We start from the raw sequence: 14,809 nt of genomic DNA, 5'->3' as shown, positions 1-14,809 counted from the left end.
GCGGTGCTACGCTGTTTCCGTAACTCTCATTCACTTCTATGGGAGTTACGTAAACAGTGTGGCTCAGCGAGCATTCGACTGTTTCCGTAAACCCCGACCACCTAACCAGGAAGTGGTCGGGAGACAGCGGAGCCGAGTAAGATAGAATGGGGTTTAGGGGGCCCCGTTCTAGGGATAGGTGTGGGTTCCAGAGGTTGGACCCGCATTTATCTAACATTTATGACATATCCTGTGGATATGTCATAAATGTCCTTCATGGAAAGACCCCTATAAATGCCACGGTCGCTATTGACTGTGGCATTTAACTAGTTAAACGGCCAGGAACAGCGCCATCGCTGTTCCTGGTCATTAGAGCAGCGTGTCAGCTGTAAAACACAGCTGACAACTGCAGTATATTGAACGGGCTCAGCGCATGAGCCCGCTATGCTCCAAACATCATCCCCTCCCCACTCCATGATGTGATGGCACATCTGGGTCGGGAAGGGGTTAAGTAAGAAGCGGTCAGGGGGCCCTGTGCTGCCGAGTCCCTTGACTGCTGACTATAAGACGCAAGGACTTTTTAGCAAGATTTATTCTTATAGTTCGAAAAATACAGTACTTGGAAGTCTTGGTCGCGCTCTTCCAACCACTGTCAGACATTTGTAGCCGTGTGACATGTCGCATTGTCTTGCTGGATGATTCCACCTGCCCCAGGGAAGACAAACAGCATGTATGGGTGGACGTGATCTGCAACGATGGATTCATACCCAACTCTGTTCAGAGTGCCTTCCACATGGATGAGTGGGCCCAGAGAATGCCATGAAAAAAAGCCCCAGACCATAACGCTGCCGCCACCGGCTTGTGTTCTTCCAGCAATGGTTGCAGGGGGTTAGTTCTCTGATGTTTCTCGTCTGACACGCCAATGTTCATCCGTTCGATGAAGCAGAAAACGTGACTCATCGGAGAAGGCAACCATTTGCCAATCATCGCTGGTTCAAGTCCGATACTGCCGTGCAGATTGAAGCCCTTTTTTCCGATGCACCTTTGTTAGCATAGGAGCAGTGACCATCAGTCTACTTCAGAACCCCATATGCAGTAGGTTTCGCTGAACTGTTGTTTTAGACACACGTCTGGTAGCACCCTGGTTGATTTTCACGTTGAGCTGCTCCACTGTAGCGTGTCGTTCGTCCCTCACGCACCTTCGTAGCCGATGTTCACCTCTCACATTAATGGCACGTGGTGCTCTGACGTTTCACGTCGGTTATTCCCAATGTTACGGTTTGTCCACTCACGATACACTTTCACCACAGCAGCACGCGAACAGTTCACAAACTGCACTGTTTGAGAAATACGGCCACCCTTGGACTGAAAGCCAATAATCATTCCTTTTTGCAACAATCAATCCCTTTACCATGGCAACAACGAGTGATATACAGTGAAGGAAATAAGTATTTGATCCCTTGCTGATTTTGTACGTTTGCCCACTGTCAAAGACATGAACAGTCTAGAATTTTTAGGCTAGGGTAATTTTACCAGTGAGAGATAGATTATATTAAAAAAAAACTGAAAATCACATTGTCAAAATTATATATATTTATTTGCATTGTGCACAGAGAAATAAGTATGTGATCCCTTTGGCAAACAAGACTTAATACTTGGTGGCAAAACCCTTGTTGGCAAGCACAGCAGTCAGACTTTTTTGTAGTTGGTGATGACGTTTGCACACATGTTAGATGGAATTTTGGCCCACTCCTCTTTGCAGATCATCTGTAAATCATTAAGATTTCGAGGCTGTCGCTTGGCAACTCGGATCTTCAGCTCCCTCCATAAGTTTTCAATTGGATTAAGGTCTGGAGACTGGCTAGGCCACTCCATGACCTTAATGTGCTTCTTTTTGAGCCACTCCTTTGTTGCCTTGGCTGTATGTTTCGGGTCATTGTCGTGCTGGAAGACCCAGCCACGAGCCATTTTTAATGTCCTGGTGGAGGGAAGGAGGTTGTCACTCAGGATTTGACGGTGCATGGCTCCATCCATTCTCCCATTGATGCGGTGAAGTAGTCCTGTGCCCTTAGCAGAGAAACACCCCCAAAACATAATGTTTCCACCTCCATGCTTGACAGTGTGGACGGTGTTCTTTGGGTCAGCATTTCTCTTCCTCCAAACACGGCGAGTTCAGTTAATGCCAAAGAGCTCAATTTTAGTCTCATCTGACCACAGCACCTTCTCCCAATCACTCTCAGAATCATCCAGATGTTCATTTGCAAACTTCAGACGGGCCTGTACGTGTGCCTTCTTGAGCAGGGGGACCTTGCGGGCACTGCAGGATTTTAATCCATTACGTCGTAATGTGTTACCAATGGTTTTCTTGGTGACTGTGGTCCCAGCTGCCTTGAGATCATTAACAACTTCCCCCCGTGTAGTTTTCGGCTGAGCTCTCACCTTCCTCAGGATCAAGGATACCCCACGAGGTGAGATTTTGCATGGAGCCCCAGATCGATGTCGATTGACAGTCATTTTGTATGTCTTCCATTTTCTTACAATTGCACCAACAGTTGTCTCCTTCTCACCCAGCGTCTTACTTATGGTTTTGTAGCCCATTCCAGCCCTGCGCAGGTCTATGATCTTGTCCCTGACATCCTTAGAAAGCTCTTTGGTCTTGCCCATGTTGTAGAGGTTAGAGTCAGACTGATTAATTGAGTCTGTGGACAGGAGTCTTTTATACAGGTGACCATGTAAGACAGCTGTCTTTAATGCAGGCACCAAGTTGATTTGGAGCGTGTAACTGGTCTGGAGGAGGCTGAACTCTTAATGGTTGGTAGGGGATCAAATACTTATTTCTCTGTGCACAATGCAAATAAATATATATAATTTTGACTATGTGATCTTCTGTTTTTTTATTAACATAATCTATCTCTCACTGGTAAAATTAACCTAGCCTAAAAATTCTAGACTGTTCATGTCTTTGACAGTAGGCAAACTTACAAAATCAGCAAGGGATCAAATACTTATTTCCTTCACTGTATGTTCAAACAGCCTATCGCACACCTTATATACCCACGAAGCCAGCCTACGACACAATTACTTCCTTCATGGGCTACGCGCTGCTGATGTCAAAAGTATGAGGTGGTCATAATAATGTGACTCGACTCTTATTTCCCCTTTTTCTGCTAATCTTAGGGGTTACAATATGCAAAGACTGCTGTCTTGGTAATATACATATATCCTATCAGGGAAGCTATGTGTATATGCTAGTATATAGACACTGCTGCGCTGATTGTATATGTTGAGAAAATGTTCAGACAGATGCCATCTTCTATATTGTATAAAGTATCAGTGCAGTACTATATATATATATATATATATATATATATATATATATATATATTATATATATATATATATATATATATATATACACACACACACACAAGGGCGCAACTAGGAAAGACTGGGCCCCATAGCAAACGCTTGACTGAGCCCCTCCCATGTGCCACACACAGCCCCCCTTATAGATAGTGCCTTCTGTATATTGTGCCATACAGCCCCCCTGTAGACAGTGCTATACAGCCTCGCATGTAGACAGTGTCACTCCCCACTTGTACATAGCGCCCCCACCTCCCCCTTGTAGATAGTGCCATACAACCCCTCCTGTAGATATTGCCATAAAGCCCCCCCTGTATATAGCGCCATACAGCTCCCCCTGTAAATAGTGCCACACAGCCCCCCTCCCTTGTATATAGTGTCACACAGCCCCCCCTTAGTAGATAGTGCCACACAGCCCCCCAAGTAGTACAAGGCAATGGCGCATCCGAGAAAGTTGTCTCAGCCAGGGGGATGTCAATCAAACATGGAAAGGTGGTTTTGGAGGCAGGGCTATGGGACTCTTCAGGATAGCGGCACCGCCCCATGACTCTTTAATGAATAATTTGCATATAGTGTGTCGGGTTTTAAAAGTTTATTTTATAAAATTTGCTGCATCTGAAAAAAAACATACATTTGGATATATTGTCAGGTCATGTATTACCTCATGGTGGCGGTTCAAGGGGTAAATCTACCAGACAGGTTCAGATTAAATATACATTGAATTGAAAACAATTCCATCTGCCCCACAATTTTGTTATGATGAATATATCCTATATAATTACAGCTACAGAACCAAGCTCATACATATATACAGTACCACAACCAAGCTCAGTACATAAATACGGCACTAGAACCAAGCTCTGACATATATACAACACCAGAAGCAAGCTCTGTACATATATACAGCACCACAACCAAGCTCAGTACATAAATACAGCACTAGAACCAAGCTCATACATATATACACTACCATAACCAAGCTCAGTACATAAATACAGCACTAGAACAAAGCTCATACATATATACAATACCAGAACCAAGGTCAGTACATATATACAATACCAGAACAAAGATCAGTACATAAATACAGCACCAGAACTAAGCTCAGTACATAAATACAGAACCAGAACAAAGCTCAGTACATATATACATCCCCAGAACCAAGCTCAGTACATATATACAGCACCAAAACCAAGCTCAATACATAAATACAGCCCCAGAACCAAGCTCAGTACATATATACGGTACCAGAACAAAGCTCAGTACATATATACGGTACCAGAACAAAGCTCATACATATATACAGCACCAGAACCAAGCGCAGTACATATATACACAACACCAGAACAAATACAGCTCAATTTAGTGCAAATCCTGCCATATGGGTTTGTACGGCGTAAAACTACAGCTCCCAGCATGGCCCAAACAATGGTAAGCATTTGCTGGGAGATACCGTTCCACAAAAAAAAAATTATACCACCCATCATCTCGCTGCAGATGATACAGTGACTACAGTACCCAGGGCCGGCTCCAGGTTTGTGTGGGCCCTTGGGCGACAGAACCTTAGTGGGCCCCTTTGCGGTGCAACTCGGCAGTATAAAGGCAGAAACATAATGCCAGAAGGATGTAAGTCATGGGCCAATGAATCCAGATAGTGCCGTTCCTGCGATGTGTGAATCTTGATGTACCTGTTACATGGAGGTTGTGATTTCCGGAAGACTTGGTATCTGTAGGCTTGAGTATTTCAGTACCTGGAGGAATTAGAGGTAAACGTGATGTTGATAAACTGCCTCTACCAATACCACCTATACTGTCCCTTACAGGGCACCAACCCCCCAAAAAGGTGACCTTTAAGAAAATAGTTCTGGTTCAGTTTTAGTGCCACCTTTCTACTCCTTACACAGTAATACCTCCCTATGTGCTTCCACACAGTAGTAATGTCCCATTTTTTCCCCTAAACAATAGTAGTTCTCTTTAGTGCCCCCTTATATTAGTTGTGTCCCTATATATTAGTAAGGCGCCCTTTGTGGCCCTATATATTTTTTTTAGGTCTCCTTTGTGCCCCCATATATTAGTTAGGCCCAGGGGTGCTGCAAACACAAGCCCTGAGACATATTTACCCACCTAAAAATAAATAAACTTTTACATGCACATTGGAGATAGCATATCGATAAGACTAAGGCTCCTATAGCTTCACCTCTGGACAGAATTGGATGCATTGTCTCAGCAGCCAGTATCATACATGATAGGTTTAGATACATGGCCCCAGCAGATAGTATCACACATGAAAGGCTTAGATACACGGCCCAGGAGACAGTATCACACATGATAGACTTATATACAGGGCCTCAGCAGTAAGTATCCTTGTACTAACATAAGTCCACCCCCCAAAAAAATGTGTGTGTGTGTGTGTGTGTGTGTGTGTGTGTGTGTATATATAAATATATATATATATATATATATATATATATATACTACCGTTCAAAAGTTTAGGGTCACTTAGAAATTTCCTTATTTTTTAAAGAAAAGCACAGTTTTTTTTCAAGGAAGATAGCATTAAATTAATCAGAAATACACTCTATACATTGTTAATGTGCTAAATGACTATTCTAGCTGCAAACGTCTGTTTTTTAATGCAATATCTACATAGGTGTATAGAGGCCCATTTCCAGCAGCCATCACTCCAGTGTTCTAATGGTACATTGTGTTTGTTAACTGTGTTAGAAGGCTAATGGATGATTAGAAAACACTTGAAAACCCTTGTGCAATTATGTTAGCACCGCTGCAAACAGTTTTGCTGTTTAGAGGAGCTATAAAACTGACCTTCCTTTGAGCTAGTTGCAATCTGGAGCATTACATTTGTGGGTTCGATTAAACTCTCAAAATGGCTAGAAAAAGAGAGCTTTCATGTGAAACTCGACAGTCTATTCTTGTTCTTAGAAATGAAGGCTATTCCATGTGAGAAATTGCCAAGAAACTGAAGATTTTCTACAACTGTGTGTACTACTCCCTTCAGAGGACAGCACACACAGGCTCTAACCAGAGTAGAAAGAGAAGTGGGAGGCCCCGCTGCACAACTGAGCAACAAGACAAGTATATTAGAGTCTCTAGTTTGAGAAATAGACACCTCACAGGTCCTCAACTGGCAGCTTCATTAAATAGTACCCGCAAAACACCAGTGTCAACGTCTACAGTGAAGAGGCGACTCCAGGACGCTGGCCTTCAGGGCAGAGTGGCAAAGAAAAAGCCATATCTGAGACTGGCTAATAAAAGGAAAAGATTAATATGGGCAAAAGCACACAGACATTGGACAGAGGAAGATTGGAAAAAAGTGTTATGGACAGACGAATCGAAGTTTGAGGTGTTTGGATCACACAGAAGAACATTTGTGAGACGCAGAACAGCTGAAAAGATGCTGGAAGAGTGCCTGACGCCATCTGTTAAACATGGTGGAGGTAATGTGATGGTCTGGGGTTGCTTTGGTGCTGGTAAAGTGGGAGATGAGTACCAGGTAAAAGGGATTTTGAATAAGGAAGGCTATCACTCCATTTTGCAACGCCATGCCATACCCTGTGGACAGCGCTTGATTGGAGCCAATTTCATCCTACAACAGGACAATAACCCAAAGCACACCTCCAAATTATGCAAGAACTATTTAGGGAAGAAGCAGGCAGCTGGTATTCTATCTGTAATGGAGTGGCCAGCGCAGTCACCAGATCTCAACCCCATAGAGCTGTTGTGGGAGCAGCTTGATCGTATGGTACGCAAGAAGTGCCCATCAAGCAAATCCAACTTGTGGGAGGGGCTTCTGGAAGCATGGGGTGAAATTTCTCCCGATTACCTCAGCAAATTAACAGCTAGAATGCCAAAGGTCTGCAATGCTGTAATTGCTGCAAATGGAGCATTCTTTGACGAAAGCAAAGTTTGAAGGAGAAAATTATTAGCTATAAAAAATCTCCTCTCTCGCTCTGGCCCCAAGAAGAGGGGGAGTAAGAGGGGGGATACTGTAGCGTCCATGGCCGTGGGGTTTACTCACCCCCCGACGCCCGCAGCCATGGATCCATGAGCGCTGGTCCCCATCTCTTTCCTAGGAACGCCAGTGCTCAGTTCCGCACCGGTCTGCTGTGTCCCATAGGGTGCGCGCGCATGCTCGTGCCTGGCCTTAAAGGGCCAGCGCGCTCACAAAGGAAATCATCATCATTAAGGCCTCATGCACACGACCGTATTTTTTACCATCCGTAAAAACGGCCGTTTATACGGCTCCATGGTCACACGTATTCCACCCGTATTGCACCCGTTTTTACGGATCCGTAAAAAAAAGGTGGGGGCAGGAAATGAGTTAAAAATCATCACCAAAGTCCTCAAAAGAGTCACATGATCGCAGAAACGCCTTTCTTTGTGCCATTTGTACATTGTGAGAGCAGTGTGCGATTCCTGTGCTCAGATAGTTTGGATTATTGTTGTTTATTTCGCATAAAGGATGTCAGAGTCTCGTGTGGATCATGCTCTGCTGTATTGGCTGATCTCACGTCGATTTGGACAGCGACCTATGCTGGACGAGGAACCGTTGAGGAAGAAGAGGAAGTATTGGGTTCATCCCATTGTCTCCCAAAGGCCCAGGAAGGGACATTTCCATTGCCTTTACGATGATCTGAGGAAGCACCCGGAAAAGTTTCACAACTTCTGCCGCATGTCCATCGCTACCTTTGATCGTCTGTTGTCGGACCTCCGTCCTGGAATCACCTTAGAGGATACCAACATGCGACGGTGCATCTCTCCAGAGGAAAGGCTCATCGTCACCCTCAGGTAAAACACATGTCCCCTGTGCTCAAAGTTAGTAGAAAGTTAGAACCGTAAATGTCCCCTGTTCCCTTTCCCGTCATATCATGCATAACCGTAGTAGTAGTCCCCTGTGTGAAACTGATGTCCTGTTACCCTGTACCAGCAGTACTAATTTTTGGATGCCTTTCTTGACAGATTCCTGGCAACCGGCAACTCCCTTGCATCCCTGCATTTTGAGTTTTTGCTGGGGTGCTCAACAATTTCACAGATCGTCCGTCTGACCTGCCAAGTCATCTGGCAGCGTCTTAGAGCAGCGGTGATGCCACAGCCCAACACAGAAGATTGGCTACGGATTGCTGAGGGCTTCTATCAATCTGCACAGTTTCCCAACTGTGTGGGAGCGCTGGATGGGAAGCACATTCATGTGAAGAAGCCGCCTCACTCTGGGTCCCTATATTACAATTATAAACAGTTTTTCTCGGTGGTGCTGTTGGCCTTGGCTGACAGCAACTACCGGTTTGTAATTGTTGATATAGGGGCTTATGGGAGCTCCTCGGATGCTGGCATCTTCAGGGCTTCTCGAATGGGTGAACGTCTTCTCTCCAACCAGCTTGCCATTCCGGAACCAAGGCAACTACCTGGATGTTCCGGTCCACTAGCGCCATTTGTCATCGTGGCAGATGAAGGTTTTGGACTATCAAGCCATGTGTTGCGGCCATTTCCCCGCCGTGATCTTGATAACCGGAGGCGCATATTTAATTACCGGCTCACCCGTGCAAGACGGTATGTGGAATGTGCCTTCGGGATCCTGAGCAACAAATGGCGTATATTCCAGAGCCCCCTTCAATTGGATCCCCAGAATGTGATACTGGTTATCCAAGCCAGCGTCATTCTGCACAATTTCTGCAGGATCCACGAATCAACACAAGACATTGACCTGGACGCTGTACCTGCAAATTCTTGCCTCAATGTGGATAACACCCTGCATGGAAGACCCGGAGCAGCAGGACTGTTGACGCGGGAATTCTATGCGGACTATTTTGTGTCCTCTGCTGGGGCAGTCCCTTGGCAGGTAGATGCAATCCATGGCACTAATTAGTTGAATTTGTTAAGTTATAATTTTTTGTTCCGGACTGTTTACTTTAGTTCGTTTATCCTGGTTGGAGTTATTAGTTAGGGACTCGCAAGGCAATGAGGACCCTTGACGTGGGTTGCGAGCTTATGTATTTCTGACGCAATACCATTGTACGTTATGTAAGTTAGGGCACGCCCAGACGTGGCGGAATAGCTGTTGAATTCATTTGCAGCAGAAAAACACCACCATGTCTGGCCGTGCCCTTAATGGTAAAAGGAATTGTGTGCAGAAATACATACCAATACCTCATTACAATTATATGTTCACTTTATCAATAAATAAAAATGTAAACACAATGACAATGTTATTTTTGATTGCTGGTTTAAAATCACCCACGTTCACAATTATTAAACCAAAAAAATCATGATCAATATGAAGTGTCATGTTCAAATCGACATACTACCTTCGTTACCATATATGTAAAATGTTTAGTACATAACAACTATAAAAAAAACACAACACAAAGATTTTAGTAGAAATTTTTTTATAAGTCAAATAAGCAGGAAATGCAAAACTACAAAAAAAACTTTAAATAAGCAGCAATTGCAAAACACCAACATTACAACTGTAAAATATAAACAAACAAAGTCCTCATTTGAAGGCCCCGCCACGTTAGTGCATTGCTTTTCAGCCCCTTGAACTTGATGGTAACCATATGGTCCTCCTGCAAACTGTCCGCTTGAAGAGCATGCTGGCCGATCCTGGCTGAATTGTGGCTGAGAGGAGGGCACATAACCACGATAACTAGATGCACTTGGTGGCGGTGGGGGTGGACTGCTGAGAGCAGAATAATGCATGACATGCCTGTTCCGATGAAACTCTACTGCATTGCAGAGTTCCATCGGAGCAGGATTGTTCATGAATGTTTCCATGACTGCTAGGATGGTGGTTTGGCAACGCAGGTGCCTTTCAGAGGGCATACTTTTGAGTTGTTGGGCCACCATTTTCCCAAAAACGTCCTCTGAAGTGTCCTGTGATCTCCTCTGCAGGTGTGCCAGTACCTCGGAGTCAATAGACGACAGTCCCTCCCCTTCCTGTCGTCTTCTTACTCTCCGACGTCTTGCTGGGGGAGATGCGCTTTCCTCCGGCAGAGGAGTATTTCCCTCGGGATTAGGGGTCCCGGACGGAGACTCCACCACTGGAGCGTCTGATACCTCCACTTCTTGCAGATTATCGGTAGTTCTATGTAAAAAAGAAAATTATTGAATCAGTTCAATATAGATTGCTAAAATATTATGAAAGATGTTGTAAAGGACATATCCAAAACGACATATAGAGCTATGCGATGTCACACAGGCATCTGTGGGACATAGCATATCCCCATGCGTTACATGGAAACACAATCACAATAATAACATGTCCCCTGCCAATAAAGCAAGGTGTGACGGATGGGGCTATGCAATGTCACACAGGTATCTGTGGGACATACCATATCCCCATGCGTTTACATTAAACAAAATAGCATGTGACATTTTGCATAATTGCATACTTACGGCCCAATGTCCATCACAGCTTTTAAGAACTGTAGTTGCTCGGTGAAGAGGTAGGGTCGTTTTTTAACGTGACCATCGCCGCTGCGGCCTTTCGAGACGATCTCGCGACGGAACTGGTCTCGACACGTCCCCCATCGAGCCTTTGCATTAGACACTGGAAAAAAAAAAAAAACAGAATGAGTATACATTTGCATTAAGTGAGCATTTTCCGCGTGCACAAAACGCATGCTTTGACTGTTGTAGCAAGAATTATGCGCGTCCCACGTAAGGGCTCCCGTGGGGTGCGCGTGATTTTCACGCACCCATTGACTTCAATGGGTGCGTGATGCGAGAAAAACACGTAAAAATAGAACATGTAGTGAGTTTTACGCAGCGGACATACCCTGCGTGAAACTCACGGACTGTCTGCACTGCCCCATAGACTTGTATAGATCCGTGCCACCCGCTTGAAAACCACGCGGGCTGCACGGATGCAAATCACGTTTGTGTGAGGCCTCGTTTACACGAACGTGATATACGTGCGTGCGAGGCGGGTGCTTTTTCACGCGTGTCGTATGCACCTATATTAGTCTAGGGGGCAGTGCAGACAGTTCGTGAGTTTTGCTCAGCGAGTCCGCTGAGAAAAACTCACGACATGTCCTATCTTTGGGCGCTGATCGCGCATCACGCACCCATTGAAGTCAATGGGTGCGTGAAAACCACGCATGCCGCATGTAAGCACTTCCGTGCGAACTGTGTGATTCGCGCAACAGCTGTCAAACTCTGAATGTAAACAGAAAAGCAACACGTGGTTTTCTGTTTACAAACATCCAAAAATAAGTTTTTTTTTAGTGCGCAAAACGCACACGCTCGTGTCAAACATCCGCCCGAATAAAATAGCCTGACTGCAACAACATTTGGGGGGAGGGGGTGGCAACTTACCTAGCTTGCGACGCTCCTTCACCGTGGACGACTCCCATTCCTCAGGATGGAGCGACATCACCACGTCATTCCATGCCTGCTCCTTAGCCAAGCTGTCCTTGTACTCCTCCTGTCGTTTATCCCATATCACGGGGTGGTCTTCTACAAAAGCAATGAGCCTCTCGACTTGCACTTTGGTGAGTGCCATGTTTTTCTCTTGAACTCTGAAAACAAATGAGGGCTGTGTTAGGGGCGTAACTAGGAAAGACTGGGCCCCCCCCCCTCCACTGGGTGTCACACAACCCCACCCCCCCTTGTAGATAGTGGCTTTATTACAGCCCCCCCCCTGTAGATAACGCCATACAACCCTCCCTGTAGATAACGCCATACAGTCCCCCTTTGTAGATAACGCCATACAGTCCCCTCTGTAGATATCTACAAAGGGGTCTGTATGGCGTTCTCTACAAAGGGGTCTGTATGGCGTTCTCTACAAAGGGGGCTGTATGGCGTTATCTACAGGGGGGGCTGTTTGGCGCTATCTACAGGGGGGCTGTATGGCGCTATCTACAAAGGGGGCTGTATGGCATTATCTACAGGGGGGCTGTTTGGCGTTATCTACAGGGGGGGCTGTATGGCGCTATCTACAAAGGGGGCTGTATGGCGTTATCTACAGGGGGGCTGTTTGGCGTTATCTACAGGGGGGCTGTTTGGCGCTATCTACAGGGGGGCTGTATGGCGTTCTCTACAAAGGGGGCTGTATGGCGTTATCTACAGGGGGGGCTGTATGGCGCTATCTACAGGGGGGCTGTATGGCGCTATCTACAAAGGGGGCTGTATGGCATTATCTACAGGGGGGGCTGTTTGGCGCTATCTACAGGGGGGCTGTATGGCGTCACCTACAGGGGGGGCCTGTATGGCGTTCCCTACAGGGGGGTCTGTAGGGAACGCCATACAGCCCCCCCTGTAGGGAACGCCATACAGCCCCCCCCTGTAGGGAACGCCATACAACCCCCCCCTGTAGGGACTGCCATACAACCCCCCCCCCCCTTTAGGGAATGCCATACAGCCCCCCCCTGTAGGGAACGCCATGCAACCCCCCCCCTCTAGGGACTGCCATACAGCCCCCCCCCTGTAGGGACTGCCATACAGCCCCCCCCTGTAGGGACTGCCATACAGCCCCACCCTCTGTAGGGAACGCCATACAGACCCCCCCCCCTGTAGGGAACGCCTTACAGCCCGTCCCCAACCCCCCCAAAAGATGCGACCTACAGTGTAGACAAAAGACATGTATCCCCTATCCTGTGGATAGGGGATACATGTGTGATCGCTGGCAGCGATCAGGAGAACGGGGGACTGAAAGTCCCCCCAAGTTCTCCATGACTCTCACCTCTGACTTCCACAGCTCAATAAAAATGAAAGGCGCGCTGGTCACGCATGCGCACAAGCGCGACCGGCGCTCCATTCATTTCTACGGGGTTGCCGACACAGACATCGGAAGTCAGAGGTGAGAGTCATGGAGAACATGGGGGGACTTTCAGTCCCCCGTTCTACTTATCGCTGCCAGCGATCACACATGTATCCCCTATCCACAGGATAGGGGATACATGTCTTTTGTTTATGGCAGAGCGGGGAGATACCTCCCCGCTCTGCCATAGTGTTCATTGTAGTCCCGGCGGTAGTTACGCCACTGGGCTGTGGCCTGCAGACCGGGTAGTCCCCTGACCTCGCAACGCTCCCGTAATCACGGGTGAACACACGCAGCCACCCATGATTACGGGAGCCCCATAGACTTCTATGGGATGCCCGTGCCGTTATTACGGCATGAAATAGGGCATGTTCTATCTTTTTTAACGGCACGGGTACCTTCCCGTGAGAAAACGGGAAGGTACCCGTGGCTAACAGAAGCCTATGAGCCCGTTATTGCGGGTCGTAATAACGACCCGCAATAACGGGTGTTTTTACGGTCGTGTGCATGAGGCCTAACTGCTTTGATTTCCTGGTCTTTAAGCGTTGTTAGTTTTCCCAGTCTGTCTTGCAAATGGTTCCTTAGTGTTTCCCGTTCCAGTTGTTACCCGTGCCTTGTTACCTGTTCCTGTATCCCGTGCCGTTCTTGTTCCTGTGCCAATTAGTGTCGGAGTCGTGTCACGTCCTGTGTCATCTGCCACGTCCAGAGGAATCCGCCACATCCTGTGTCATCTGCCACGTCCGGAGGAACTCGGCAACTGGCGCAAATTGCGGCACCTGTGTCATCCGCCAAGTGTGGTGTTACCTGCTGCGCCCTTCTCCATCTGTACCAGAGCTGCGGCCACTGTCTGGACTACCTAGGTACCCTTGTGTGGGACATTGTATTGCTGGGGTTTCCGGTTGTTTGGCCAGCTGCCTCCCCGCTACGGCGGTACGGCCTAGTGGGTCCACTGACACTTGTATTTTTTAAATTTTATTACTACCGCCTTAGTAATGGCCGCTGGCTGATTGACATTGTCCATTACTAAGGCGGGCTTAGCGTTAGCCGGTGCAGAGGCTAACACTAACCTCATTTATTACCCCGGTACCCACCGTCACCAGGGTTGCCGGGAAGAGCCATGTAAGATCCAGTATTCGACTAGCTGTAGTGATGGTGAGGAACTGGGGCGGCCGCAGGCTGGTGTTATTAGACTGGGAAAAGCCAAGAACAGTGGGCCCTTCCCACCCTGGTAATGCTAGTCTGGTTATGAAAAGTTGGTGGGGAACCTCACGTCGTGTTTTCCAATTATTTAAAAATATAATAATAATAATAGAAAAAAAATGACGTGGAGTCCCCCCCATTTTTCATAACCAGCCAGATACAACACAGCAGCAGCAGGCTAGCATTACCAGTGTGGGAAGAGCTACTGTTTTTGGGCTTCCCCAGCCTAATACCAGCCTGTGGCCGCCCCAATGACTGATCATCGCTACAGATGGCCGGGTACTGGATCGTACCTGGCTCTTCCCGACGGTGGTGGGTACTGGGGGTTAGTGTTAGCCTTTTTACTGGCTAACATTAAGCCCCGCCTTAGTAATGGACGCTGTCAATCATCCAGCGGCCATTACTAAATCGGTAGTAATAAAAGTTTAAGAAAATACAAAGACATATAAAAAATATTTTATTGAAAAATTAGTAACACATGTGGTAGGCTTA

At 46.7% G+C, this 14,809-nt stretch overlaps 1 protein-coding gene across 1 annotated transcript; it reads right to left on the bottom strand.

The window, feature by feature from the left end:
- Nucleotides 1–9,750: 9,750 nt before the first annotated feature.
- LOC142750455 (uncharacterized) lies at nt 9,751–11,871 on the bottom strand. Its single transcript, XM_075859457.1, has 3 exons — nt 11,674–11,871; nt 10,753–10,906; nt 9,751–10,441 (listed from the first exon to the last, which is right to left on the bottom strand). Exons 1-3 carry the CDS (start codon nt 11,858–11,860, stop codon nt 9,751–9,753), a joined length of 1,032 nt encoding a protein of 343 aa, XP_075715572.1. The 5' UTR covers nt 11,861–11,871.
- Nucleotides 11,872–14,809: the final 2,938 nt, after the last annotated feature.

This window comes from Rhinoderma darwinii, chromosome 3 (genome assembly GCF_050947455.1).
Source record: "Rhinoderma darwinii isolate aRhiDar2 chromosome 3, aRhiDar2.hap1, whole genome shotgun sequence".
Taxonomy (NCBI): domain Eukaryota; kingdom Metazoa; phylum Chordata; class Amphibia; order Anura; family Rhinodermatidae; genus Rhinoderma; species Rhinoderma darwinii.
Note: the sequence above shows the minus strand (reverse complement) of the source record. Positions and strands in the feature narration are given on the sequence as shown.

Bases quoted from the DNA above. Each gene is read 5' to 3' on its own strand.
- LOC142750455 (XM_075859457.1), bottom strand. From the start codon at position 11,860: ATGGCACTCACCAAAGTGCAAGTCGAGAGGCTCATTGCTTTTGTAGAA. The intron at 10,907-11,673 runs GTAAGTTGCCAC...TTTTTTTTCCAG, and splicing joins GAAGGAGCGTCGCAAGCTAG to TGTCTAATGCAAAGGCTCGA. The intron at 10,442-10,752 runs GTAAGTATGCAA...TTTTTTACATAG, and splicing joins GCTGTGATGGACATTGGGCC to AACTACCGATAATCTGCAAG.